The 26,228-nt window shown below is 38.0% G+C and overlaps 2 protein-coding genes across 3 annotated transcripts in view; one reads left to right on the top strand and one right to left on the bottom strand.

Annotated features, from left to right (window-relative positions):
- Positions 1–211: 211 nt before the first annotated feature.
- LOC131439014 (zinc finger protein OZF-like) lies at positions 212–2,047 on the bottom strand. The gene is made up of 2 exons (XM_058609494.1): positions 1,947–2,047; positions 212–1,862 (listed from the first exon to the last, which is right to left on the bottom strand). The coding sequence occupies exon 2, from the start codon at positions 1,856–1,858 to the stop codon at positions 224–226; it is 1,635 nt and encodes a 544-aa protein (XP_058465477.1). The 5' UTR covers positions 1,859–1,862; positions 1,947–2,047; the 3' UTR covers positions 212–223.
- Positions 2,048–8,953: 6,906 nt separating this feature from the next.
- The window catches only part of LOC131439003 (metastasis-associated protein MTA1), a 176,888-nt gene continuing 159,613 nt past the window's right edge, over positions 8,954–26,228 (top strand). For both annotated transcript variants that reach the window (XR_009231039.1, XM_058609477.1), the window contains exon 1: positions 8,954–10,171. Coding sequence is in view for 1 of the 2 variants with exons in the window: in XM_058609477.1 (XP_058465460.1) it covers positions 10,144–10,171 (28 nt within the window). In the remaining variant the exon portion in view is untranslated. The remainder of the gene's footprint in view (positions 10,172–26,228) is intronic.

Here is a 26,228-nt window from a genome sequence, read left to right as displayed (position 1 = left end):
ACTTGAAGGAGATGTAAAACCGAACTGATCGAGAAAGTTGTATGACTGCGAAAATGCGGCTTTAATTTTTTTTCTGTGCACAGGCCTTTTTCCCATATAGAACGGTGATAAAAGCTTTTTTAACACACATCGCACTTATGCACGGTGCATGTGTCCAGTCAGACCATGTGTCGTTTTAAATTTTTTTTAACATATAAAGTGCTCTTATGTGCGCCTCGATTATTCATACACTAGGTAACATTGCGTTTGTAATGCCGATTACATTGTGGTCATGGTCTTTCAAAAGTAAGCTAGTTTCGAATTCTTGGCCACATACCTCACACTTATGTTTGTAGCCACTTTCATGAATAGACATATGTCTGGATAGGAAAGACTTAATGACAAAACCTTTCCCACAAACGGCGCATTTGTAAGGTCGCTCGCTTGCGTGAAAGCGCATGTGTAGAGCAAGATTTATTTTACCGGAAAAATCTTTGTCGCACACATTGCATTTGTACGGTCGCAGACCTGTATGACTGTGTTTGTGATCTTTCAGCAATATTCTTTTTGTGAATCCTTTGCCACACACGTCACATTTATGCTTGTAATTACCCGTGTGGCTAAGCATGTGTTCGCTTAGGTAACTTTTGGTGGTAAAATCTTTTCCGCATATGGTGCATTTGTGTTTCTCGTTCGTATGAAGACGTTTGTGTTTTGCGAAGCTTGAACCATCATTAATGCCTTTACCACACACTTCACACTTGTACCTGTAGTCACTTTCGTGAATAAACATGTGTCTGGATAGGTAAGACTGAATCGCGAAATCTTTTCCACATACAGTGCATTTGTACGGTCGCTCTCCTGTATGGCAGCGTTCGTGGTCTTTCAGGAGTGATCTGGTCACAAATCCTTTGCCACACACTTCACACTCATGCCTATAATCATCCGTGTGAATAAGCATGTGTTTCGATAGGTAAGCCATAATGGTGAAATCTTTTCCACACACGGTGCATTTGTACGGTCGTTCACTTGTGTGAAGATGCATGTGTAATGCAAGATTTATTTTACCATGAAAGTCTTTTCCACATACAGTGCATTTGTAAGGCTGTTCACCTGTGTGACTATGTTCGTGGTCTTTCAAAAGCGATTTGGCGATGAATCCTTTGCCGCACACTTCACACTTGTGATCGTAGTCATCCACATGAATATTTATGTGTCTGCTGAGATAGTACTTAGTGGTAAAATCTTTCTCGCATATGGTACATTTGAACTTCTCGTTCGTATGTATGCGTTTGTGTTTCGTGAGGCTAGTACCATGATTAAAGCCTTTGCCACACACGTCGCACTTATACCTGTACTCACTCTGGTGAATCGACATATGTTTAGTTAGATAAGCCTTAATGGTAAATTCTTTTCCGCATACAATGCATTTGTACGAACGCTGGCTTGTGTGAATGTGCATGTGTTGAACAAGAATTATTTTAGACGAAAAATTTTTTTCGCATTTAGCGCACTTGTACGGACGCTCTCCTGTGTGTAAATTTGTGTGGTCCTTCAATCGCTGATTAGACCGAAATTCTTTGCCACAGACATTACACTCTAATTGTTGGTGTTTAATATGAACGATCGTGTGCTTATTTAGGGCGTTCTTCAATGAAAATTGATCTCCGCAAATCTCGCAACTATACACCTGTTTCCCATTATGTACTAAGACGTTTTTATGAGGATCACTTCTCTGTGTGAATTCCTCATCACAAATCTGATCTACGCCTTGAATCGCGAAATCGATTGGTGGAGCAGAAGTTAAGGAAAATGATACAGGATTATTTTCTGGTCCTTCCGTTTTAAGTATACCATCTCGTGCAAGGCAAAATTCCATTCTACTGTAATACAAAATATATGTTTTAGATACCTAAGCTACAAGGATCAATGTCAGCAACTACGACAGAACATGATAATTGACTCACCTTCGTGTGATTTAATTTAATTTACAAGAAACGTTCGCTTTTCGTCCAATAAATCGGTTCCATTGCAGTGATTGTTTATGTTTTGTTTGTATTTCCTTGCTTATTAGCAGAGCTGCCAAATAGAAACTTGTGTTTGAAAAATGAAAAGTCTGGTTACCATACAGAATCAGTCAGTTTTCAGGAACAATCTCAAAACTCGGTGATTTTTTTAAAGTGAAAAATCTGTGATGTGATTCTTTGTAGTAAAAAGGATTGATAAATCTGTGGTTCTACATCATGATGCTATGACTTCTTCGAATATCAGTCAAATTATAATATGCATGTATTTCAGTATTGATCATGAAATATCTGCCTAACAGATTTCTATTTCAATTTGTAATTTGTCTGTTGATTAATAAATTTTTATTTCATCACTACAATCAAATATTAATAGATAGCTCAGACGAAAAAGCTTATTATTTTCATTCTTACGTTTTGTGAAATCTGTATAAATTTGTATTGAATTTAAAAAATCTGTATTTTGGATGAAATCTGTATGCGTATTTAAAAATAAATCTGTATAAATGGCATCTCGGAGTGTTACAAAAATTCAGCTGTTTTTTTAAAGAACGGCGAATCTAACATTGACAGCAAATGGAGAAAAACATCGATGAATGTTTCGATTTTGGTTTCACATCGTATTCAGAAATTATCGTATATTCTCAGATCAATTTATGATTTGTCGATGAATTGTTAGTTTATCTTCAAAAGTGATGCAAATTTTACCACTTTCTATCTATATCCACTGAATAAATCAACATAAAAGAGTTTCGCCCTTTTTCGATTTGTTTACTTTTATGCTTTCTGTGTGAATTATAAAGATACGCCCTTGCGCATTTTTCATGAAATTGGCTGGATTTCGCGACTACGACAAAAAAAAGGTAAAAGGCTCGGAAACCATCTGAAATAAAGAAAAAAAAAAGGTTTCGCCCTTCCTTACTAGCAATTGAAGTATCGCCCCGTTTGTTGTCATGGAACACGGAGGGCGAAACTTACGTAAACAAATGGAATGACAGTTTCGCCCTTTATAGTTCTTTGTATTACAAAGATTGAGATTTTTGTAGAATCCGAATTTTTAGGCAAAATTGTAGGATTTTGAAGCTTTTATTGGTAGGTGAGAGAAACTCGATTTGTTTACTTTTGTAAGATTCGCCCATCTTTGAAAAACAGCTGAATTCTCGGTTGATTTTTCATTAGGGCGTATAAGCAAGTGACAGTTTCTCTTTAATCACTCTCTCTTTCGATTATTGTGATTTGATTAAAAAGATTTTCTTTGATATCACTATTCTGTTTGAAAGTCGAAAGTTTCGGGTATCATTTCATGAAAAGAGTTGAGTGATAAACGTGGAAACCGCTTGGTAATTAATAGAAGAGAAAGTAAACAAAGAGAAACTGTCACTTGCTTATACGCCCTTGTGAAAATTTACCGAGAATTTTGGTTCACTGGTTCTGTCAAAACGATTTCGATAGTCCCACGACAAAAGGGTCTAACCGACGACACGACCTGCCACTCGTCTATCAAAACTGTATCGTAAATTTAACTACCCCTCAGTAACTGGAAATGTCAAATCGAAACGTTAGTGAATTTTTTTAAACTGGCAGCACAAGTTGATATATTTATTGATTTTGAATAACAGTCACCATAACCTTGGTTACTGCATATCGAAGGCAAGATGAATGTAAACAAAATAAATTTCAGATCGGTTATTATATCACGGAACATTTTAATGGGTTTATCTGACTCGAGCGGAATGTAAAAATTTAGGAGTATGAGTTATGTCTTTTATAAAGCCAAGTTCAAAATTCAGGTCTTGACTTGAAACCGTTGTGTGAGAAAGAAGACATGGAAATGACCGACAACGAGCTGAGCGAGGCTTGTGCTTTGCGGTACCTGCATAACGTACGGTAAAATGATTTCTTTGTGGAATTCCACTAGTAATCCTCGAATAGTGGCCAACAAGGAGAAATACTGTTTCCACTGCTGCGCAATCAACCGACACAAAACAATTTTGACACCGGCATATTACACCGAATCCTACTGCCCAGAAAAGCTAGCAGTGGAAGTGTACGGATGAATCGCTGGAAGTAGATAATTGTCCTCGTTCGTTGGTTTTATCCATAGTTTCGATTAAATTCCGAAAATGCATTTCTGCTTAATTTGGACAAAGTTTAACACTAATATTCCACCGCTTTCAAAACATGTTTATTTGTTTTGGGGTTCCTTGGTAACCAGTACATAGCAACTTAAACAGTGTTGCTCGAGAAGATTATTTTTATCATTTACAAGGGGTCGCTAGATTTGTGGTAACTGGCGGTGAATCGTTAGCGAACAGTTTTAATGCTGATTTTTCTTCGGAGTGCCTGGTCGTGTCGTCGGTCTAACTGCAAATGAGAGCCTCTTTTTGTTTACTTTCACTTTTGATTAATACGGAGCCATTACTGCAATTTATCCAAAATTTGCCATATAAATCTAAAGCTTGTGGTTTTACCTTGCAAGTTTTGCGAAGAGTAAAGGACTATTCACACACATCCGATCCGGTTCAGTGCCGGCACGACACCGTGCACGAATACTAATATTATTTCATTCGTTTTCTATGCGCGCATTCACACCTATCCGGCACCGTGACGTTTCCGTGCAGCTCGCTGTCAGTGTAGCGTCCGTCCGGCAAACTCAAATTCGTCGTCACCGATATTTTTTATTTTCACTGAAGTCGGTATGTCACTGCATTTGCTTTGCCGGAACGGAAACAGCACGGAAACGGAACGGAAGGGTTCTTACAAAAAAAGAGCACTGAAGGCGCTCTGAGGGCACTTTCACTGAACCGTCACGGAACTGAAATGTGTGAATAGTCCTTAAGGCGTCAAATATAAAATCATTGCGGTATATCGTGACTGAAAAAGTAAACAAAGAGAAACTGAAATTTGCAGTTAGGCTCTTTTGTCGTGGGACTGTCGAATTATTACATTCAAAAAGGGCGCCATTAGAGCAAATTCCGCAGCTGCAAGATTCATTTGGGTTGTCTATAATATAACTGAAACTGAAACTGAAACTGAAACAAACGTATCCCCAGCAAGCCGCTTTAGTTTTATTTATTCGAACAGTTCTACCAAATACAAATAATAGTACCCCTAAGGGCATATTCAGGAGTGTTCTAGTTCTAGATGCATAATATATGTCAGTTTTAAAATTTAAGTCTAGAAATTATAACAAAATAAACTGGCAGCCCCAGCAGCGTTTTATCTGAGTTTTAAATATACAAAAAATAGAACGGCAGTGTATACCAGTTTTAAATTTGACAGTAGAACTGGTCGAATAAATAAAACTAAAACGGATTGCTGGGGATACGTTTGTTTCAGTTTCATTTACATTATAGACCACTCATATGAATCTTGCAGCTGCTGAATTTGCTCTAAGTCCCATACAAACGAACCGCCAATGTTTGGTTCACAGCCTGAACAAGTAAGCCTAGCAAATTACTCCCTTTCGTTGCGATAGTTTGAAAATGTGGAAGGAGATCGTTTCTGGCAACGCTTTATGCTAGTTGCTACGGCGCAAAACGAGTTTGTTTGTTTATGTTTTCCGTTGTTGTATTGCAACAAATTCAAAGATACACTCCAGCTAATCGATGAATGAAGAATTGCGATATTTTTTGGCAGTGATGGGACTTTATTTCATAGACGGGCCTTGGTGTGGAACATGGGTACGATTCGTATACGTACCACGGAAACAGCGATTAGCGCTCTACACGATAAAATAAAAGTTAAAAGAGAAACAAATGCAAGCTGTGTATGCGTTTTCATAATAGTCACTCCTATATGCGTGACCCAGACAAATTGATTATAGCCCGAACGGTGGCAGACACAACAGTTTTTCTTTCATGATGGATAAACTTATTAATTGAATTATTTTCTATTAGTATTATGACGTAAAGGTTCCCCGCAATTAGCAGATGTTGGAAAAATTCCTACTCCTCTGACGGGAGTGATTTGCAATGTGAAGAACGGATGGCTACCATAACGATTCGGTGAACAGTGCCGAGACATTCTAACATATAATACTGAGCAATTTCCGAAAAGCCAAGGAGCAAATTTCTGAGAAACCAAGGAGGACAAAAAACAAAATCCGATATGGAATAACCATATCTCATACACAACAACATAGTTCAAATTTATTTTTCACTACAATAAACAGTAACTATGGTGAACTTGTTCTTACCCTTCAGTGTTGCTAGTTTTATAGAAAACTCGTTAAAGTACATTGTCATGACAGTGTACCGCACGATGCAAAATGTGTCCTTGAAAATTTGTCGAAGTACTCCGTATTATAATTTGTATTTGGTTCTACTGTCAAATGTAAAACTGGTATACGCTGCCGTTCTATTTTATTATAATTGAAACAAGAGTAAAACACTACTGGGACTATCAGTTTATCTTGTTATAAAATCCTGATTTAAATTTTAAAACTGAAACAAATTATGCATCTAGAACACTACTGAATATGCCCTAAGTGTTTAAAACTTCTTCCAATTTAATCATTTAGTAACAATTTTAGCATCATAAGTTTGTTTTACAATAGTTACTTCGCACAGTTGAAATTTCTTGCGAATTGTTCCATGTAAAGTTTTAAGAAATAATCCATAGTATAATCACAGACTAACAGACAGGACACTCAAATTAGATTCTTCAATCATTTCAACGGTCATTTCGAATATTCCTTTATTTGGGACAGTACTCACATGTGTCATGATGGCGCCTCGTTACACTATCAAAAACATTATTTATGTGTTTATTTTTTTCATTTACCAACAGAGTTGCCATTCATACAGAATTACCTGTAATGTATTGATTTGTATACGTCCATGCGAATTTCATGCAGGATACAGATTTAATACATATTGCCAAAACTATATACAGAATTGTACTACTTCTCATCCTCTAACGCAATACAAAATTGAAGCCGTTTTGTTACAATATTTACTTGCTTCTGGTCTGCCGCCACTTAATTTCGGGTGAAAACTACCAACACAATATAAAATAGTCTAGATGAACAATGTTGAGTCAAATAAATGGTTACCTTCCAACATCGAAAAAGTTAAATATATTATCAACGTAATCCAAAAAACGTAACGAATACATGATTTTTCATAGTGATGCAAAGTTGCATGCTCAATGGACGTTGCATTTTACATGTAGAGTTTCAAACGCGAAACTCAGCTAATGTATTCAGTTGTTCCCCATTTCACTGATAAGTGCCCGTAAAAAAATAAACCATACATTTTACAGCATAAACAATTGATTCACAATTAGATCTATGGGTTACAATGCATTATATTGTATCTTGAAAAGATTTTTTTTCATTTCCAACGATTCAATATATTGTTTTTACGATTCTACAATTGAATTTATTGTACACGTGGTGTTTCAAACAATATGCAAACTGTACATTTTATTGTTTTCCAAGAAAATATGTATGAGAAAACTTTATGATTTGAATTGTTACGATACTTAACAACCTATACATTCTATTGTAAAAAGCATTTTCACAATTAATTGAATAGTGTATAACAATACATTGAAATATTTTTCAATGGTCAAAGCCACATTGTGGCAGGTTTTGTAACAGCAAATCGTATTGTTTTTCTACAATTTTTTTTATTCGGGTGATAGCAACATAAATTGAGTGTTTTGTACACAAATCTATCGTCTCACTACAAAAGGACCTAGCTTCAAGCGACAGTTTCTTTTTATTTACTTTCTCTTTCTTAATTTTAAATTTGATGCCTAATTCTTTGCAAAACCACAATCTATCGGTTAACTAGAGACGGTCCTAATTTTACAGACGAGGTTAAGGTTGCACCGTTTGTGAAATAAGAAATCGATGTCAATAGTCTGAATTTCGTTTCTTTAAAAGTCGTGTGTTGGGAACAAATGGACATCCAAAGTGATCAATCGATCGCTACCAACACCGTGCTCTGGTAGCAGCCAAGCTGTTACCGGTTGGTGCTGCAGTCAGTAAGTTATTTAGCGCCATCGTGCTCTATACGCTTTTTTTATTTGTTCTATGTTAAGTCAATAAAGTTTTATTTCGTTAAGTACGTTCGCGTTTATTCATATATACGTATTATCACGGGCACCCCGTCAGACCGAATAAGTCATGTATTGGTGGACTTGCGACGGATTCATATTTATTGAATTTGCTGTTAGTTTCTCATTCTACTCGATTTGAATATGAACCTTTTACATTCGATTAAAATATTCCGATTCGATCGAAATACAGAATCGGGGAATTAATTTATAGTCAATTCGTGAAACTGATTTTTCTTTTCGAATTATCTTTCATTAAGAAAATGTTAGTGTGACACACGCACCGAAAAATGGAATCGACTATTAAAAGTGAGTTTAAAAACTTCGTTTACGTCAATAAATTTCGTTAGTATATTTATTTTATCATAAGGAATCTAGCGCTTGGATTAATTCCTCGCTTTTTTACGATAATCACCGGCGAATTATGTTCTCATGCTAACAAATTTCCCAAATAAAATTCCGACGTTCCTGAAGGGAGCAAAATGTACTTAACTTTGACTAGTTTTATTTTTCAACAAAAACGATAAATTTCAGGATCGTGTAAAATTTCCCCTGCAGCAAGGGTGCCCTTTTAGTGGATCTTTCAATAAATTTTCAAACTTCCCTCAAAACTTTTCAAGCAGAGAATTCATTAATTTTACACAATCATTCACTATCACGAAAAAAATTGAAACACAGTAATTTCATTAACATTTTTCATCTCCGCTGTAGCATCAAGAATGCGACAACTTCTTGATTCGATTTCTGATTTGAAATTTCCAAAAAATGGATCTAGCATCACTACTCTTTAGCAAGGTTTTGACAGCTTTAGTCGCCAGTCTCTCAGTTTAAAAAACTTTGGATGCTATGGTAGTGCCCTCTCAACGTTTACCAGTGGTCACCACTGGAACTAGCTGACAGAACGGCGACGGACGACGGCCGCAAAAAGCCAAAATGGCGGAGCTTGGCAAAAACGAGAGACGCGTCCTGCTGTGTGTGTCCAGCGAAAATTGAGTGAAATACATGCTAGTTCTGTGTAAAATCGGGTCGGAAGTGCACCGCAGCAGTAGCGGAACTCGGAACCGATCGAGTCGTGCTGAAGTTTAGCTTCTAGTGGAAAAGAAATACGTTTAAAGTTTGCTTGAACCCGATAGGAAGTCATCAGCAGCAGAAAAAAAAGAAGAGTGCATCGCGCAGTGAGTTCTATGCTATGTGTTAGTGGACCGCTGTGGGTGTTGGTAGAGTAGCTATCAAAAAAAGGAAATTGGCAACGGGTGGAAGCGCGGAAAAAGCTTTGTGTGTTTTTCCTCGACGGAACGCATCTTGCTGCTGCTATTGGCGAAGAAACGCGTTTTGAGTCCAGTTTCAGGACGGTTGTTCGGATCGTTTTTTGGCATTGTAGCTTATATGCCGTATCAGCTCATCTCATTCTGACCCGGTATATCCTCCAACAGTTGAGTATTTATACTAAGAGTTAATACCTACTTATCAGTATCTGAATTGGGCAATGCCTACGCTCTGTTGGCTATCCCACTTTACCGTATATGAATACAGTTATAATAGGGAAACGTTTGCCCACACTTCGATGATCAGAGGCCGAAACAGCAGCGTAGCAAAGAAGAAAGTGAGGCTACAGAAAACACGAAAAGAGTGAGAGTGCGAATTAATAATAATCAGCACGCAGGTGGTGAACAAGCCGAAATAGAAAATTTTTGAATCATTTCCTGACGCAAAATAGATCAATGTGTGGATCAAAATGTCGAAATATTATCTACAATAAATAAAAAATTACCGTGAGCAAGGGAGGCAGAAGAAAAACAAAACCGCGCTAGTAAACAGAAGAAGCATTTCGCCCCCATCCAAGTGCATGTGTATGTACGCTGTATCGTTTTGTATTATTGGTGTTTGTGTGCAGGGAGGAAAATTTTCCTTTAGTATTTTTTTCGCTCTCGTGCGGAAACCCGTAAGTGTGAGCTCTAAGTAGACATCATCGAACACTGAACCAGGAGCCCAAAAAGAAGCGCGAGCACGAGAAAAATTCACTAAAAGCATCTACGAGGGGGTTGGGAGAGCGGAAAACAACCCCACGGCCACTATGACAACAAACATGTATCGGGTCGGAGGTAAGTAGCGAACGACGATCGTTTATTTCTTCTATTCTGATAGTTTTCGCTGATTTCGTTTGCTAGCTTAATTTTTTGTTGGTTGATTTCGTTCATTTTGAAACAAGCTAACTCGTGAATCTGCAGAGCATGTTGACAGACAGCACAGTTTCCAGGTCATGTTGTGGTAATTTAATTCTACCTGTGAAATTTTTCAGTTTGAAGTTTAAACAAAAAAGACTTATCTACACCAGATTTGCGAACAACACTATATGCTTATCCAGCATCTATTGTTACGAACATGAAATTTACTTGAAAAAATCTGATTAAATTTGAATAACGGAAACAATTTGCAATTCTTTCATACGTTTAAAATTGTCCCGTAACTAAATTAATTACGAGTAAAATTTATCTCAATTGTGCATTTCAACAAATTGATTTATAGCAGGATATATTACCAATTGAGTTGAAATGAAAAAGTAACTTAAATTATAGTCAGCTCTATTTTACCATGAATATTTCTAAAGATCTAAGAAAGCTTTCTAAAATTAAAATTTATCGATTGTGAAAACAACCAAATTTCTGTTGATGGAAAAGCTGTGCGATTCATCAGTCCAACATTATCGTACCAGTTTGGAAAGTAACATTATTTATTGTTTATTTTATTATTTGTAAATCCGGCACACAACACTAGTGTTAGATACGAACTTCGATCACTTGGGATCTTTGTCAGTACTAAAATGAAACAGATAGAAAAGTGATCGCAGCCTCTGGCCTGATTATTTCTGGTTAGCAGTTCGTTCATGACAAATTCTTGGGTTGCGTTGCGTTGTGACGATGGTCTTGGAGCATTGCATAATAAATCCATTAAACATATTTACATTATCTTTCCGGTCAGGCTAGAGTCGGGATACCTTTTGCTGTATGTTAAGTCGTCTCCACTCGAAAAGCACGCAGGTCACCAATAATTTTACAACGATTTCTGATATTCCGAAATTAACACGATTCTAACCCAAATCGTATATTTCAACAGAACAGATTTCTGAATGGCCTGCTCTCTCTGGTTCACTTGGAAGGGAAAAAGATAACAGAGAGAAGAAATGTTGAGTCTTCACCTACTGGACGGGAGGATGACGACTCATCGGACTCTTCCGGACCTGTTACGGAGTTTAATATTAATTTATGAAAAAAATAGTTTTTGATTATTCTTGAACTTTTGAACAGAACAAAATAGTTTTCTAAACTTTGATGTAAGCAGATAAGTTTAATTTTTACGTAGATAGAACCAATTTAGTAATGTCAAAAATAAATTTATCACTTGTATTGTATCAGTGAAATATCGCCATTTGAACAACAGATTCTTTGGGTGCGATTCGCAATCTTAATATTCTTGAAAACCCCTCGGGGTTATGATGATAACAAACAGAGAAAAAACCTGTTTTAATCCACCTAGTGGTGTAATGATGCATTTCTCATATTACTCATAACATCATAAATATTACTGTGAAGTTCGCAAGGAAGACTGTTCATTGAATAGAAATAGGAGAGATTGCTCGGACTTAATCTAACAAACTCTACCAATTCTGTTTACCCTGTAGTTCCGGAACCGGAAGTAGTATCCACAACAAATTTAGGAATTTCGTATGAAACTGTAAGACTTTTACTTTGAACCTATAAGTTTGTGAAAATCGATTTGGCCAGCTTAGGAAAAAGTGAGTGAGATCTTTTTTGCAGTTTTTAATCACCATTCCTCTTCTTTCGAAACCGGATTCAAATGACCGGAATAGCCAAAGTTGGCTCGTTTGCTATTACTTTGCTACCGGCTATGAAAATTGCATATTTTTTCAAATAAATTTCAATTTAATGGCATTCTTTTATTCTTTCGGTTGCACTTAAAATAGCTAAAATTTTTATCAACCAGAGTACCGTCTTTTACCAATATCATACACCAGTAGCAGACATTCGCAACTGTTTCGTTTTCATTATAGTGTGTACGAAATATAACAAAGCACGCATCGTTCGTGTTGTGTTTTCTTCTTCCACGTTGTACGTACCGGTGTTATATTATCATTCTATATGGCGGTTTAAATGCTTTGACACTCATCGTCCTATAACTGCGAAACCGGAAGTCGGATCCAGATACAATATCACAGTACTTTTTGATTTATTAAAAAGATGGCCTATTCTTGTTAAATGTTGCTTTACAAAATATTTATTTTGCGTTAAAGGCCGACGTTTCGGAAGGATTATCCTTTCATCTTCAGGGCAAAACGACAAGAAATATTTTTTCGTCAAGTGGATTGGAACATTGAAAATGATCAAAAACGGGAACGGCTACTCTACAACAGTCACTTCCCCCGCACATCAAATCAATAATTTTAATAAACTACAACAAAGTGGTCGTACCGTCTTGATAAAAAGCACCATTTGAGACAATGTGAGCTTCAATTTAAACTAAGATTTGTGAAAATTGGTTCAAGCATCGCTGAGAAATCGAAGTGAGTTATATTTTTGAAGTTTTTTTTCACCACTTTCGGTGCTTCCGGAACAGAAAAAGGGGGGACCAGTAGTGCCGAATTAAGTTTTAATGCTCACAAACTAACAAGCTCTGCAAACTAGAAGAATTTATCAGACAGTTTTATGGGATTTGTACCTGTTTTTCATCATCGTTCGCAAAAAAATGCTAATGAAATTGTTAATTTTCCACTTATCACGCTTTACAGTTCCGGAACCGGAAGTCGGATCAGGATAAAATGTTATAGAAATGTTTGAAAACTATAAGATCTTTCATTTGAATCTTAGTTTGTGAATATCGGTTGAGCCATTTCAGAGAAAATTGAGTGCACACTTTTCTTTAATTTTCACATGTTACCATGTAATTCCAGAACCGGAAGTCGGATCTTAATAAAACTCAATAGCAGTCTATAGGACCATGAGACTTTCCATTTGAATCTTAGTTTGTTGAAATCGGTTCAGAAATTTCTGAGAAAAGTGAGTGCATATTTCTGTTACATACATTCACACACACACACACACACACACACACACACACACACACACACACACGCTCAGTTCGTCGAGTTGAGTTGAATGGTATACATACGACGTTCGACCCTCCGGGCCTCGGTTAAAAAGTCGGTTCTCACAGTGATTGCATAGCCTTTCTATATGAGAAAGGCAAAACGTCTTCTGCTGTAATTCTTGTAATTACTAATGACACTGAATATGAAATTGTAGTAGTTAATTCTATAAAATTTAGTAGCACCTTTTAAGGCCTCAAAACTTTTCGTTTGAGCCTAAGTATCAGAAAATCGGTCCAGCCACCCATAAGAAATGGAGCAAAATCCATTTCAGAGTTTTTGATCACTATTTCCGTTACTTCCGGAACCGGAACCTCTGATCCGGTATAGCAGAAATCAAATGTTGTTTTTCGTTTCGATTATAGAGGTTTTAATTATTCGCTAGATGAACTTTCTGCCCCTTATGCACTGAATTCGTGCAACATTTCTTACCGGTGAGCATTTTTTTCAGGTCTACGAACAGCCAGTAGTCGCTGGGAGCCGAATTTGGCGAATACGGAGGATGTGGAAGCAATTTGAAGTTCAAATAATGTAGTTTTGCCAATCGTTTGATTGACTTGTGACACAGTGCGTTGTCTTCATGAAACAAAATTTTTTTCTTTACCATATGCGGTCGTTTCTTTGCAATTTCAGCCTTCAAACGCTCCAATAACACTATAATATTCACTATTATTAATGGTATTTCCTTTCTCAAGATGATGATGATAATGATGATCAGTGCGGTAAAATTTCATTTTCAATCGAATAAAATAAGATGAAAATGAAATTTATGGCCACTGACAGTCAGCATATCCCTAATAATTCATTTGACTTTTGCTGCCATATTCAAGTGAAGCTCCTGGAATTCATCGTCAGTTGAATAATCGTATCTAGTCATTTGAAGTTTTGCTTGCTCAGTTTCGAGTGCCAAGTAGTCTACCTGCTTCAATGCCTTCGCTCTTGGTAGTAAGCAAATTCGAACGAATAGAATTATAAATGGAGTAAAGTATTAAAAATGAAAACTGAAGGAGAAAACAATTAATTTATGTGTATTCTGTGATTGATATTTCAGCTATCTGGTTTGTCTTTCATCTATTTTCTTGAACCAATTCGAATGTTTACATGAACCTCATTTGAAGGCCACTCTCACACTATTGAAAGAGATATTTTGTCATTTCAAGAGATCAACTGACGGTGATTAAACTGAGCCTCGATTGACGAGAAACGAGTGATGAATTGAATGCTGCCCGTTCGGGCCGTCAGCAAACATTGTGTGTGTCAGAGAGTGAAGTTTACTGCATTAGAGAGATCGTCAATGTGTTCCACATTCAGTTTCAATTGAAAAGAATGAAGTTTTACAGCACTGATGATGATGATGGTCCCGCCTCATACCTCTACAAAGGTGTGAGCTGGACGATTTATCTAAATGATAATAAATATGGATATATAATATGGCTATGAATATTACACCGCGCACATCCCAAAATACCGAGACATTAACCTTTCCAGCCGATTGTTCTGCTTTCGAGCGCTTTGGACGAGGTTCACCAGTTGTTGTCTACTTAGATGACGATCGTTTTGATTCCGGAGTGAAGTGATGAATCCATGTTTCATCCATTGTCACATATCGACGCGAAAACTCCAATTTGTTACGTATAAACACTGCCAAACACTGCTCAGAATTATGAACTCGTTCTCGTTTTTGGTCAACAGTGAGCAAACGCTCATAGTCTTAATCTCAAGCAATATAAATCCAACACATTCTTTTGATATCTTTACGATGTCAGCTAACTCACGCAACTTCACTTTTCGATAATTCAAAACGATTTGGTTGATTTTTTTATGTTTTCTGGTGTTACCAACTTATTTGGACGTCCACTGCGTTCTGCATCATCGGTGTCTCTATGATCGCGTTTGAAGTCAGCAAACCAACGTTTTATCGTTGTTTCAGATGAAGCGGAGTCTCCATAACACTTTTCAAGCCATTGCTTCACTTGAACGGCATTTTCCCCATCAAGAAACAATGTGAAATTAGAACACGATTTTTTTTTATCCATTGTAGCGCCTCTCACAATAACTCACAAACTAATGAATATGATGAAATTTTAACAACTGTTTTTTAAAGTTTAGTATTAACTGGAAAAAAACATTTTTTAATCCACCTGGTGGTGTAATGATACCTTTCTTATATTACTTATATTTTCAAAAATATCACTAGAAGATTCTGTCCAATTTTTTTTCAAACTTGAATAAAATCTGAAACTTTCTTTGGTATAAACTACCGTCAGCATTGCGATTTGAAAACATTGATGTCAAGTTAATACAGATTTAAATGTGGCAACCCTGCACGCTGTATAAAATTAAACAAATCACACTGTGTTCTAGGCGGTGGCGTTTTCTTCTTCCGTACCAGCACGTACCGATTTTGCATCATTTTGTATGACAGTTTGAAAGTTTTAATACTAATTACTCTATAATTTTGGAACCGGAAGTCAGATCTAGATGAAATTGCACAGTATCTTTTAAGACAATGAGACCTTTAGTTTGAATTATGATTTGTGAAAATCGGTTCAACCGTTGCTGAGAAAAGGGAAGTGAGTTGCGTTTTTGGAGCTTTTCTTCGCTATTACCGGTGCGTTCGGATGTAGAAACCGGGGACTAGTAGACCCAAAGTAGATTTGTATATTCACTAACTAACAAGGTCTGCCTACGGGATGAATTTACTAGTATTTTCAAAATTTACCCTCTGGAAGAATGATAAGTTTTTGATCGTGAATATCTCTTGTTATACTTAACGCAACAACATAATTTTTTCTCCATGCTATCAGCAATATAATCAGGAATTTGTGATTAAATTTTCAACAGTGTAAAAAAACCATCAATAAATTAAAAATCTATTTTTTCTCAAACTTTTGGAAACAACGAGGAAAACTCATCACGTTTGCTTGCCTTTTTCGCACCAGGACGACGGTTTTGAAGTAGTCAGGCACATATCAGTTGCGGTGTTCTACTGGCCGAGTGTAATAGTTAAATCTTGACCGAGAATTATTCATTTTTTCTAGTACGTTAGACGGAACTGGATACCGTGCTGATGTTCTTCACCACCATCAGTAATAATGAGGTGGTAAAAACTTCAAATGCTCAGGTGGTGCTCTTCTACGCATTCAGACTTCGTGGCTAGCAGTAAACCAGCAGTAGTAGAGAACTGAATTTTTAGTTAAATTCTAAAAACTAATCTCAGAACCTATATTCTGGTCCATCTGAATTCTGAAGCTAATTTTTATGTGGAACACATTTTTGTTTTCTATATATTAGAAACTCAAGAAAAATGTGGTCAGGTTTCGAACAATTACAGCTCAGTCAATTCTGTATCAATTATTAATATTATGTCACCATTTGATTGGAAATATTTCTACGTATTGATTTGAATGTTCATAGCCATGTATTTTTAATTGTATATCATTGAAACAATGAATAATAGCTAGCAGTGTCCTATTTTGTCTGCAAAAAATCTCCGGCATACCGGATTTCCCTGCCATAGTCGACGGTTTTGAAGAAGTAAGTGATATATCAAAGGGAAAGCATCGCTTTTGAGTGCACAAGATTAATTTCTAATTTATATAAGATGAACTCGATTGGTAATGAGAAAAAGTTTATCACTTCTATCGAAACCGCAGAAAGGTAGAGAACCGCTATAAAAATAACTTCTTGCATACAAAACTTGAATACAAGCTTGGCGAAGAGAAGCTTAAATATCGATATTCGTATCGCAATCATGTGCAAACATATCTCGGTTAAATTTTCAAAAGGGCGTATAAGCAAGTGACAGTTTCTCTTTAATCACTCGCTCTTTCGATTATTGTGATGTGATTAAAAAGATTTTCTTTGATATCACTATTCTGTTTGAAAGTCGAAAGTTTCGGGTATCCTTTCATGCAAAGAGTTGAGTGATAGACGTGGAAACCGCTTGGTAATTAATAGAAGAGAAAGTAAACAAAGAGAAACTGTCATTTGCTTATACGCCCTTTTGAAAAATTATCCGGGATATAATTGCATACATTTGTGCTATTGATGTAATTTCGTCGGCTACAAAACAAATTCAAATCACGACAAATAGAGTCTTTATTCTGGGTTCGCAGACTCTCGTGCATTTGCGGATTAAAAAGTGTGACGATTACTTGAAAATTCCGATCATTAGAAATTTTGGTTGCCTTGTGCCACATCAATGGCTCGAACAACCCCATGGGGCTGATCCTTGTAGTTTTAAGTTCCGAATTTAGTTTCATACTTCTATTTCAAAATTTCGTTTCAGATCACAGATTCAGAATTTAAAACTATGACTCTAGAACTGAATCCTATTTCAGGATTTTGAAAATGGTTTCAAATTCAGTTCCTTATTCAGGGATTCGAATCCAGAGGTATGATTTAGGATTTTTCAGAATTCATGAACACAATTCAGGATATAAGTTTTAAATCTGGATTCAAGTTCAGAATTTAACTCTAAAACGCAATTTAGAAAATTCAAAAAAATAGCTTCGGTTCCTTACTTCTAGAACTAAATTTATGACCTGGGGTTTTGATCTAGATTTCGAAAATTTGCAGCTGAATTCGGAGCGAAAATTTGCAGCTGAATTTTGCAGTTGAAGTGTTATTTAATTATATGGTAGAATATGTTTGCCGTCAATTAGTCGTACTGTAGTATAGATGCATCGTAAAAATTCTGGAAGCGAAGCAATGAAAGTTGCAAAATATACACAATCTAATACGAATGATTATCTCTATCCGGAAGTGAGAAAGAAATATGTCAGTTTTATTCGTACTCACGTCCTCCAGTTATGTCTGTGACATTACCCACCCGCCTTTTTAATTTGCACTTCACTTATCGCGATTTAATACCGGAACCAAAAGTCGGATCTGGATAAACTTTTCGGAGACTTTTTGAAGAGTTTCAAGACCTTTTATTTGTATTTTAGTTTGTGAAAATCGGTTAAGAAACTTCCTAGAAAATTGAGTGCGTATTTTCTCATAGATTTGCACATTTTGTCTTGTAACTCCGGAACCGGAAGTCAAATAAAGATTAAATTCAATATCAATCTATGGGACTAAAACACCTTTCGTTTGAATCTATGTTTGCGAAAATTGGTTCAGGCATCTCTGAGAAATGTGAGTGACCATTTTTTTTTTCATTTTTTTTGCATATCACTCTGTAATTCCGGAAACGGAAGTCGGATCGGAATGAAATTCAATAGCGATCTATGGGACCATTGGACCTTTCATTTAAATCTGAGTTTGTGAAAATCGACCTTTCATTTAAATGTGAGTTGGTGAAATAACACACACACACATACACACACAGAGAGACATTTGCTCAGTTCGTCGAACTGAGGCGAATGGTATATGACATTCGGCCCTCCGGGTCTCGGTTCAAAAGTTGGTTTCACAGTGATTGTATAGTCTTTCTATATGAGAAAGGCAAAAAAAACTAGCACCATCTATGAGTTAAGCCCGGGACTTCTCAGCCCATGTGTTAAAAAGTGATTTTTCCAGAGCCACCCTACCTTTACTCCGTAACTGGATCAAATGAAGAGCTAGTAAAGTGAGTTTTTCAGCAAGGCTGCGCAAAATAAAATTTGCTTCAACTTTGCTGTAAAGAACAGTTATTTTCAAACCTGGGGACGGGTATAGTGTGATGGGTAAGTCCATGCCTTTCACGCAGCCCGCCTGGGTTCGGTTCCCAACCCCGCACATAGGGTCAGAAAGTTTTTCTGATCCGAAGAGGCGAATGACCTCAAGGTTAAAACCTCTATAATCGAAATAAAAAAAAATTCAAACCTCAACTAAGAATGTTATATTCCAGATTGCAGTCAAAATATGGACCACCCTGATCTTGATTACAAACAACTTTTGGGGGAAAAAAGTTAATAGGGAAAAAATGTGTTTGTCTCGCTAATGTCCCGTTTTGGATGGACCACTGTGGTTAGAGTTTCAAGCTGCCTTGAAAATGACCGTTAAATTCGAAGCATTTCAAGGTAGCCAACAGAAACTTCCGGAATTCAAGAGCTATTCGTGTGCAGTACTTTGCTGGACACATGTTGGAGAATGTGACAGCAAACTGAAAAGCAAAACAATATGATGCTTCGGCATTCTGGAAAATTACACAACTCAGAACCACAGGAGAACAACCAACCATAACCTTTGAACCAGAAATGATAACGTTTGGCTTAGAGCAGACGAACAAAAAAAAATGAATGGATGACAACTCATCCGGACATGGATCGGACCGGATTCGATAGGATGGCGGAAGGGCGGGGTGGGCGAGTGTACCTGCCTCGCGCACATAATCATGCCGAGAGATTTAAATAATACAACAATGCGCTACCAGTGCGCACCGCGCACCACAAATCGACTCTCGGCTCTCGGCTTGACTTGTACTGATTTGGGACAAATCGGAGATTGCAAATGAGCGTCGGCTATTAATAGCTAAGAGTACAAGTAGAAAGACAGTGGGACGGCGGCAGCCATCGCTATCTTATTCCTGTGCGTCGTTCCGTTTTTTTTGTTTCGTCTCTGTTTCGAACCGAACCCTTGGTTATGCCAACCCTCTTCCGGGGTCGTACGAGTTTCGATTAGTTTCAAATTTCTTAGTTAATTGATGCAATAAACAATGCAATGCAGTGTTTGTACTGCACTTTCCAGCAAAATTTTGATCTTTTCGCCTAGCGAAGCTCAACGTCGACGCCGCCACCACCACCCGAGGTTATGTCACAATCACAGTTAACAGCTAACGAAACGATCATTTATAAATGATTCACCCATACATGCGTACTTGCCGCCATTCGTGCCGGGAAGAATGACTTAATTTAAATTACTTCCGCTTGTCTGCCGTCCGTTTGCATAGTTGGTACTATTTATCTCTCTCGACACTTGATACCATAAACTATGGGGGAGTTGGTTGCAATTGTATTCACGTTACATAATGCTTTCTCTGTTTATTCGCATCTTAGAGTTTTGTTTATTTGTTTGATAAGTCAGGTGTTTTGTGAACATATTTTTTTTTTATCTAAGATCAATCATTAACAGCAACACTATTACGAAGTTGAATCTTAAAACAAACGTTCTTTAAAAAAGTTTCCAATTCCACCTCAATCTTATTTCCCATCCTCGATCCAAGTTCCCCGACCGTGCCGGAGCATATTTCGCATTCCCGTCAGCATTTGGGGTTTGCTTTGCCACCAGCACGTAGATTGGAAGCTGGTCACCGAACGGCTGAACAGCTTCCAGCTCTTCGTAGAAGAGGAACGTGGACGTTTTCAAACTAACCGTTTGTCAATGTCCTGTCCCTTCTACACAACCGCCTTAGTTTCACTGTTTTTTTTTCACCATACCATTTAATGTCCCATGACATGTCCGAATATATCCGTTTTCTTTGTTGCGTTTTTGAACAGCAGCGTTCTTTGGGGAAGGTCCCGGCACCATCCCCAGCCCCCGTAGGACGTTTGCCGGCGGAAAGCGCATAGATCGAACAGTTTGTGGCAAAAAAGTTCCAATCACAGAAGGCACTAGATTTGAATCGAATACGCAAACAACAAACCAACTGCAACAGACTGCCAGTCGGTTCAACGAATTGTGTTGGGGCCAGCGAAGCTCGTCAAGCACCTGAAGAGCGTTTTGTTGAGTCCGAATTAAACCACAAAAAACACATACAGTAATCTATTTCACCCGAAGAGGTTCGAGTTGCTGGAAAGATGGTTGGCACTTGGATGCGATTGGCGAAGTACAGTCTCCAAACGAGCGCCTTCCGTCTGTGAAGGAATTCAACTCAGCCCTACAGGAAAGTCCAAAACCAAGAAAAACAATTGCGATGGGCTGTTCGGTAGATTGTGTTCGGGTTAGAGCAGTTTGAACCCGATTAGAACTATCGTGCACGGGTGTAGAGCCGTAGTAGCAACTATCAACGTCGGGCTGGGTTGGATCTCTGCATAATGGTGCACGTTTGGACCATGATCATTATCACACGATTTCCCGCGATATTCTCATTTGATTCTATTTTGATTTTCATTCTGGGGGTTTGGATACGTTTCGTCTTCAAATTCTCAGTTCATAGCAGCCTATGATGAACAATCACGCCACTTAGCATTTCTAAATTAACGTAAAGTTATCTCAATTTAAGAAACTTAAGATATACCGAAGCACAGTATTTTACGTAAATAAGCTTAGTACAAACCTGTTACTCATAAACAATCCCGTAGGTGACTGCTTGCTGAAATCGACAGGTATGTTTAGAATTCATTTACGCTCGGGACTTTACCAGCAATGACCCTGTGATTCGGTACAAATTAAGTGTCTCAAGTGGAGATAGTTTTATGTTGAACTACTGAGTGGCATGGCAGTTTAACATGAACTGCTACGCGCTGATGAGTCGAAAACGAAATGTAAAAAAAAACTATTTTGATCATCTTGCATTCTATACTTCACGCACAAACACTGAACTCAAATTATGCATTTAAGCACAATGTTGCTTTGTATGAAAATCATTAGTATGAACTCAATGTTTCAGTTCTTAAAACATGGGCTGAACGGTCCCGGGTCTAACACATAGATGGCGCTAGTTTTATTGCAGTCACCTTTTTTCAGTTAATACTAACCTTTAAAAGACTTAAAGCTGTTAAAATTTCATGATATTCTATTCATTAGTTTGTAAGTTATTGTGCTAAGAGTGGCGCTACTTCTGTTATTTTCGGAACAATGGATCAAAAACAAGTTTTAATTTACCACTGCTTCTTGTTGGGAAAAAATACCGTTTAACCGAAGCAAAGGCTTGAAAAGTGTTATGAAGACTTCGCTTCATCAGAAACAACAATGAAACGTTGGTTTACTGACTTCAAACGTGGTCGTAGAGACGCCGATAATGCAGAACGCAGTCGACGTCCAAATGAGGCGGTAACACCGGAAAACATAAAAAAATCTACAATATCGTGTTGAATGATCGAAAAGTGAAGTTGCGTGAGCTAGCTGACATCGTAAAGATATCAAAAGAACGTGTTGGATTTCTATTGCATGATCATTTGACTATGAGAAAGCTCTGTTCAAAGTGGGTTCCGCGTTTGCTCACTGTTGACCAAAAACGAGATCGTGTTGATGACCACCCGGGCCTAATAAAAAGAACACGTTTTTGTTCTGGTCAAAATTAACTTTACTCATCAACGTAATCTGCATCAGAGCAACGCAATACCACTTTTGTAAAACGATTGGTCTTTTGCCTCCAAATAGGCCTCAGTTTTAGCGATAACCACTTCATTCGCAGTAGTCGCTGGGATCCAAATCGGGCGAATACGGTGGATGTGGAAGCAACTGGAAGTAGTTTTGCCATTGTTTTGATTGACTTGTGTCACGGTGCGATGTCTTGATGAAACAAAAATTTTTTCTTTGCCATATGAAGTCGTTTCATTGCAATTTCAGCCTGCAAACGCTCCAATAACGCTATATAATATTCACTGTTAATGGTATTTTCTTTTCTCATGATAGTTGATAAATATCAGTGTGTAAGATAAATAACACACACATTACGCACATCCCAAAATACCGAGACCATAACGTTTTCGGCCGATTGTTGTGCTTTCGGGTTCTTTGGACGAGGCTCACCAGTTGCTGTCCACTCAGATGACGAATGTTTTGATTCCGGAGTGAAGTGATGAATCCATGTTTCATCCATTGTCACATATCATCAACACGTTCGCGGTTTTTTCAACCCGAAACTGGACCAGAAAGTGGTATCTCTAATCATGAAGAACAAATCAATGTCAATGCGTGCTTTGGCCAACAAAGCAGGAACGAGTGTCGGAATGATCCAGCGTATCAAGAGGCGAAATCACCTGAAGACCTACAAGAAGCAGAAAATCTCGAAACAAAGTTTAGAACAGAAGAAACGATCAGCAACAAGGGCCCGAAAATTGTATTCGCGTCTTTTGCAGTGTCCTGATGCAGAACAAAAACGTGTTCTTTTTATTAGGCCCGGGTGGTCATCAACACGATCTCGTTTTTGGTCAACAGTGAGCAAACGCGGAACCCACTTTGAACAGAGCTTTCTCATAGTCAAATGATCATGCAATAGAAATCCAACACGTTCTTTTGATATCTTTACGATGTCAGCTAGCTCACGCAACTTCACTTTTCGATCATTCAACACGATTTTGTGGATGTTTTGATGGACGATGGGACTTATGTAAAGGAGGACTCAAAAATCCTTTCAGGTCCACAATGCTTAACTGTTGTTGTTGGGGAGGATGTGAGCGATGCGGACAGGTCGATTCAGGCGGAGAAATTCGGTCGAAAGGTACTGGTAAGGCAAGCAATATGTTCCTTTGATTTGAAGTCAACCATTTTTTACACTACCAGAACTATAAATGCAGAAATCTATCGATCAGAGTGTCTCCAGAAAAGACTGCTGCTTTTATACAAGAAGCATAGTACACCTCCACTGTTTTGGCTGGATTTAGCGTCGGCTCACTATGCCAATACCACTCTCAATAGGCTTGCGGAAAAGGGTATAAATTTCGTTGAGAAAAATTGCCCTCAGCTTCGACCCATCGAACGTTACAGGGCAATCGTGGAGAGGGTCTTCAAAAATACTTGTAAGGCAGCTGGGAACATGCAGGAGTTAAAAAAAAATTGGGCTCAAGCGTCCAAAAAATGCGATGCAACACTTATCCGGAACTTGATGAAGAGCGTTCGATCAAACATTCGAAAATTCGTGAAGGAATAACTTAAATTTCATCCGGTTTTCATAATGCTCAAGTTTAACCTCGTACAATAAAGGATCAATTTTTAGTTTTAATTAAATATAGTTTTTTATCATAATTTGACAGGAAAATTTGTGGATTTCACTTATTTTAGATACACTCCTTAACTGAAAAAAAAAGTGACTGCAATAAAACTAACGGCATCCATGTGGTAGGCCCGGGACTTTTGAACCCCATTGTTAGAATGTATAGGTTGAAAATCACAATTCTGAGTGCCGTCGTTTAGTTCAACCGTAGTAAAATTTAACAGTTAAGAACAGTTCCAGAAAATCCAGGAGAAGATGAGAAAGTTCGAGTTTTACTTCTGAGGAGAATTTTTCCATTCTTTTCTATCCCAACTCATCTTCTAACGTTTTCCACTGGGTACTGATGGAATCGATAGTTAGCGAGATAGCTAGCAACTCGGCAGGCCCGTACAGATGGTAACCTCGATTTCAGGCATTTTTAAAATGTGACCCAAAATTCTTGTCAGTTGAATTAACGAAGAAAAACAAACTCCCAGCTTTCGATTGGATTGATCAAATTCCATTCATCTTCACAAACCGGAAAATAAGTCTGCTAATTTACACTTTCAAGTGTCCCAAATCAGCGGAAATGTCTCGCTCGACGTAAGAGAACTGGTTAGGAAAAAGGAGGAGGAAGAGCAGGAGGTAACGAAAAATTATAACGGTTGGAAAGGGAAAACGGAGGAGTGTAGGAGATCATCCCGAGCTAGAACCATTGCATCGACGACAGAACAGAAACACTTTACACATGCGCCACGAAATGTGCTGCAGTCGTCGCGATTTCCACGGCTCTATGTACTGTGTCTGTACTGTGGCTGTGCTTGCCTTGGTTAGCCGAGGAATAGAACCAGGAAGCCGCCGGAAGGTGGGTGGTTGGGTCTTCGGTTGGTCCGGGGCTAGTCAGGGAACCAGTCGACAGATTTAGTGGCGTACGGTTGGCGAAGCTGTATAGATAGCGGTCACCATCTCGTATCATCGGATGATGTAGGGGGTGGGAGGCGGCGGTAGAGCAGGAGACGATTTTCAATAGTTTATTAGCTAGCCGAGGACGGCGAGATGTTTGAAACCACAGACAACACTGACTGGCGGGCACATCCGGGTGGGTAGATGCGTGCAGCTGCGTACTGCCGAGTTACGTAAATACATACAGTATAGTTTCCGATGCGAAGATTGTCGGAAAGTTCGCCATTGCTAGGTGATAACATGATTGGTTTTCACTAGAAATATATGAACCGTTTGTGGTATCAATTTCTGCCTAATTGACGATCTGAGGAAAACCGCACACTAAAAACTGATTATCCAATCCGCATGTCTGCCGATGCAACTGATAATAGTATTAATATATTCTAAACCATAATATCGAGGTTCATCAGATTCAGACCGATTTTATAATTGTCACATAGATATATCGATTTCATCATGGTTTTTGCTTCATGCACCTGTGAAACGAAATTTGGTAGTGCCAATACAACATGCCTAAATCGGGCTATTTTGAAGAAATAGAAACAAAACCCGCTAGAGTTAAAGTCGAACCTTCACTCGTTGGCAGAACAAACAAAAAAAACGAACAATTTCGAAACACTCCAGAAACTACCTACTATTTACTGTGAGAAAAAAACTCATTAAAAAAGCTCATCCTCATCTTGATTGCTTTGCCCAAGGTCAATAACTTTCGACTGTGTGATTCGGTTCGGTGTAGCTTTGCTGCCTGACTGTGGCCTGCTTCTGCTTATACACACTCTCGCAAGAAATCGGTCATTCTATTCCGTTTGGCCGCTCTCTCCCTCCCGTCCCGGCTTTCGTTACGAGTGCCCATTTCGATTCATTCTAACATTCTAACACCAGGGCAAATTTGTTTTCTGTTTTTTTTCTTCGTTTTCGATGCGATGTTTGCGTACCTACGTCAAAGCGGACGCCGTGGTACTCCTCCAGACTGACTGCCGTGAAGTCAAAACTAAAAGGAACCAACGTGCAGCCGACGCTTTCTCCTTACACGCTTCACACCGATGTCTGTATGGGTAGTAGTAGATAGCAACGAAAATCATAATACAAAAAAAAAAAATAACAGATTCGCCAATATTTGGTTCGTTCCCTGCTGGTTCGAGACATGAAAGAACAGAACATACACGACCACGTGAAAGGAGAGTACAGTCTCCCGCAGCGTCGTTATGCCAGGCCAAGCCAGGCCAGGCCAAGCAAAGAGATAAAAAATCAA

Source organism: Malaya genurostris, chromosome 1 (assembly GCF_030247185.1).
Source record: "Malaya genurostris strain Urasoe2022 chromosome 1, Malgen_1.1, whole genome shotgun sequence".
NCBI lineage: Eukaryota > Metazoa > Arthropoda > Insecta > Diptera > Culicidae > Malaya > Malaya genurostris.
This window is presented reverse-complemented; position numbering and strand designations above follow the sequence as displayed.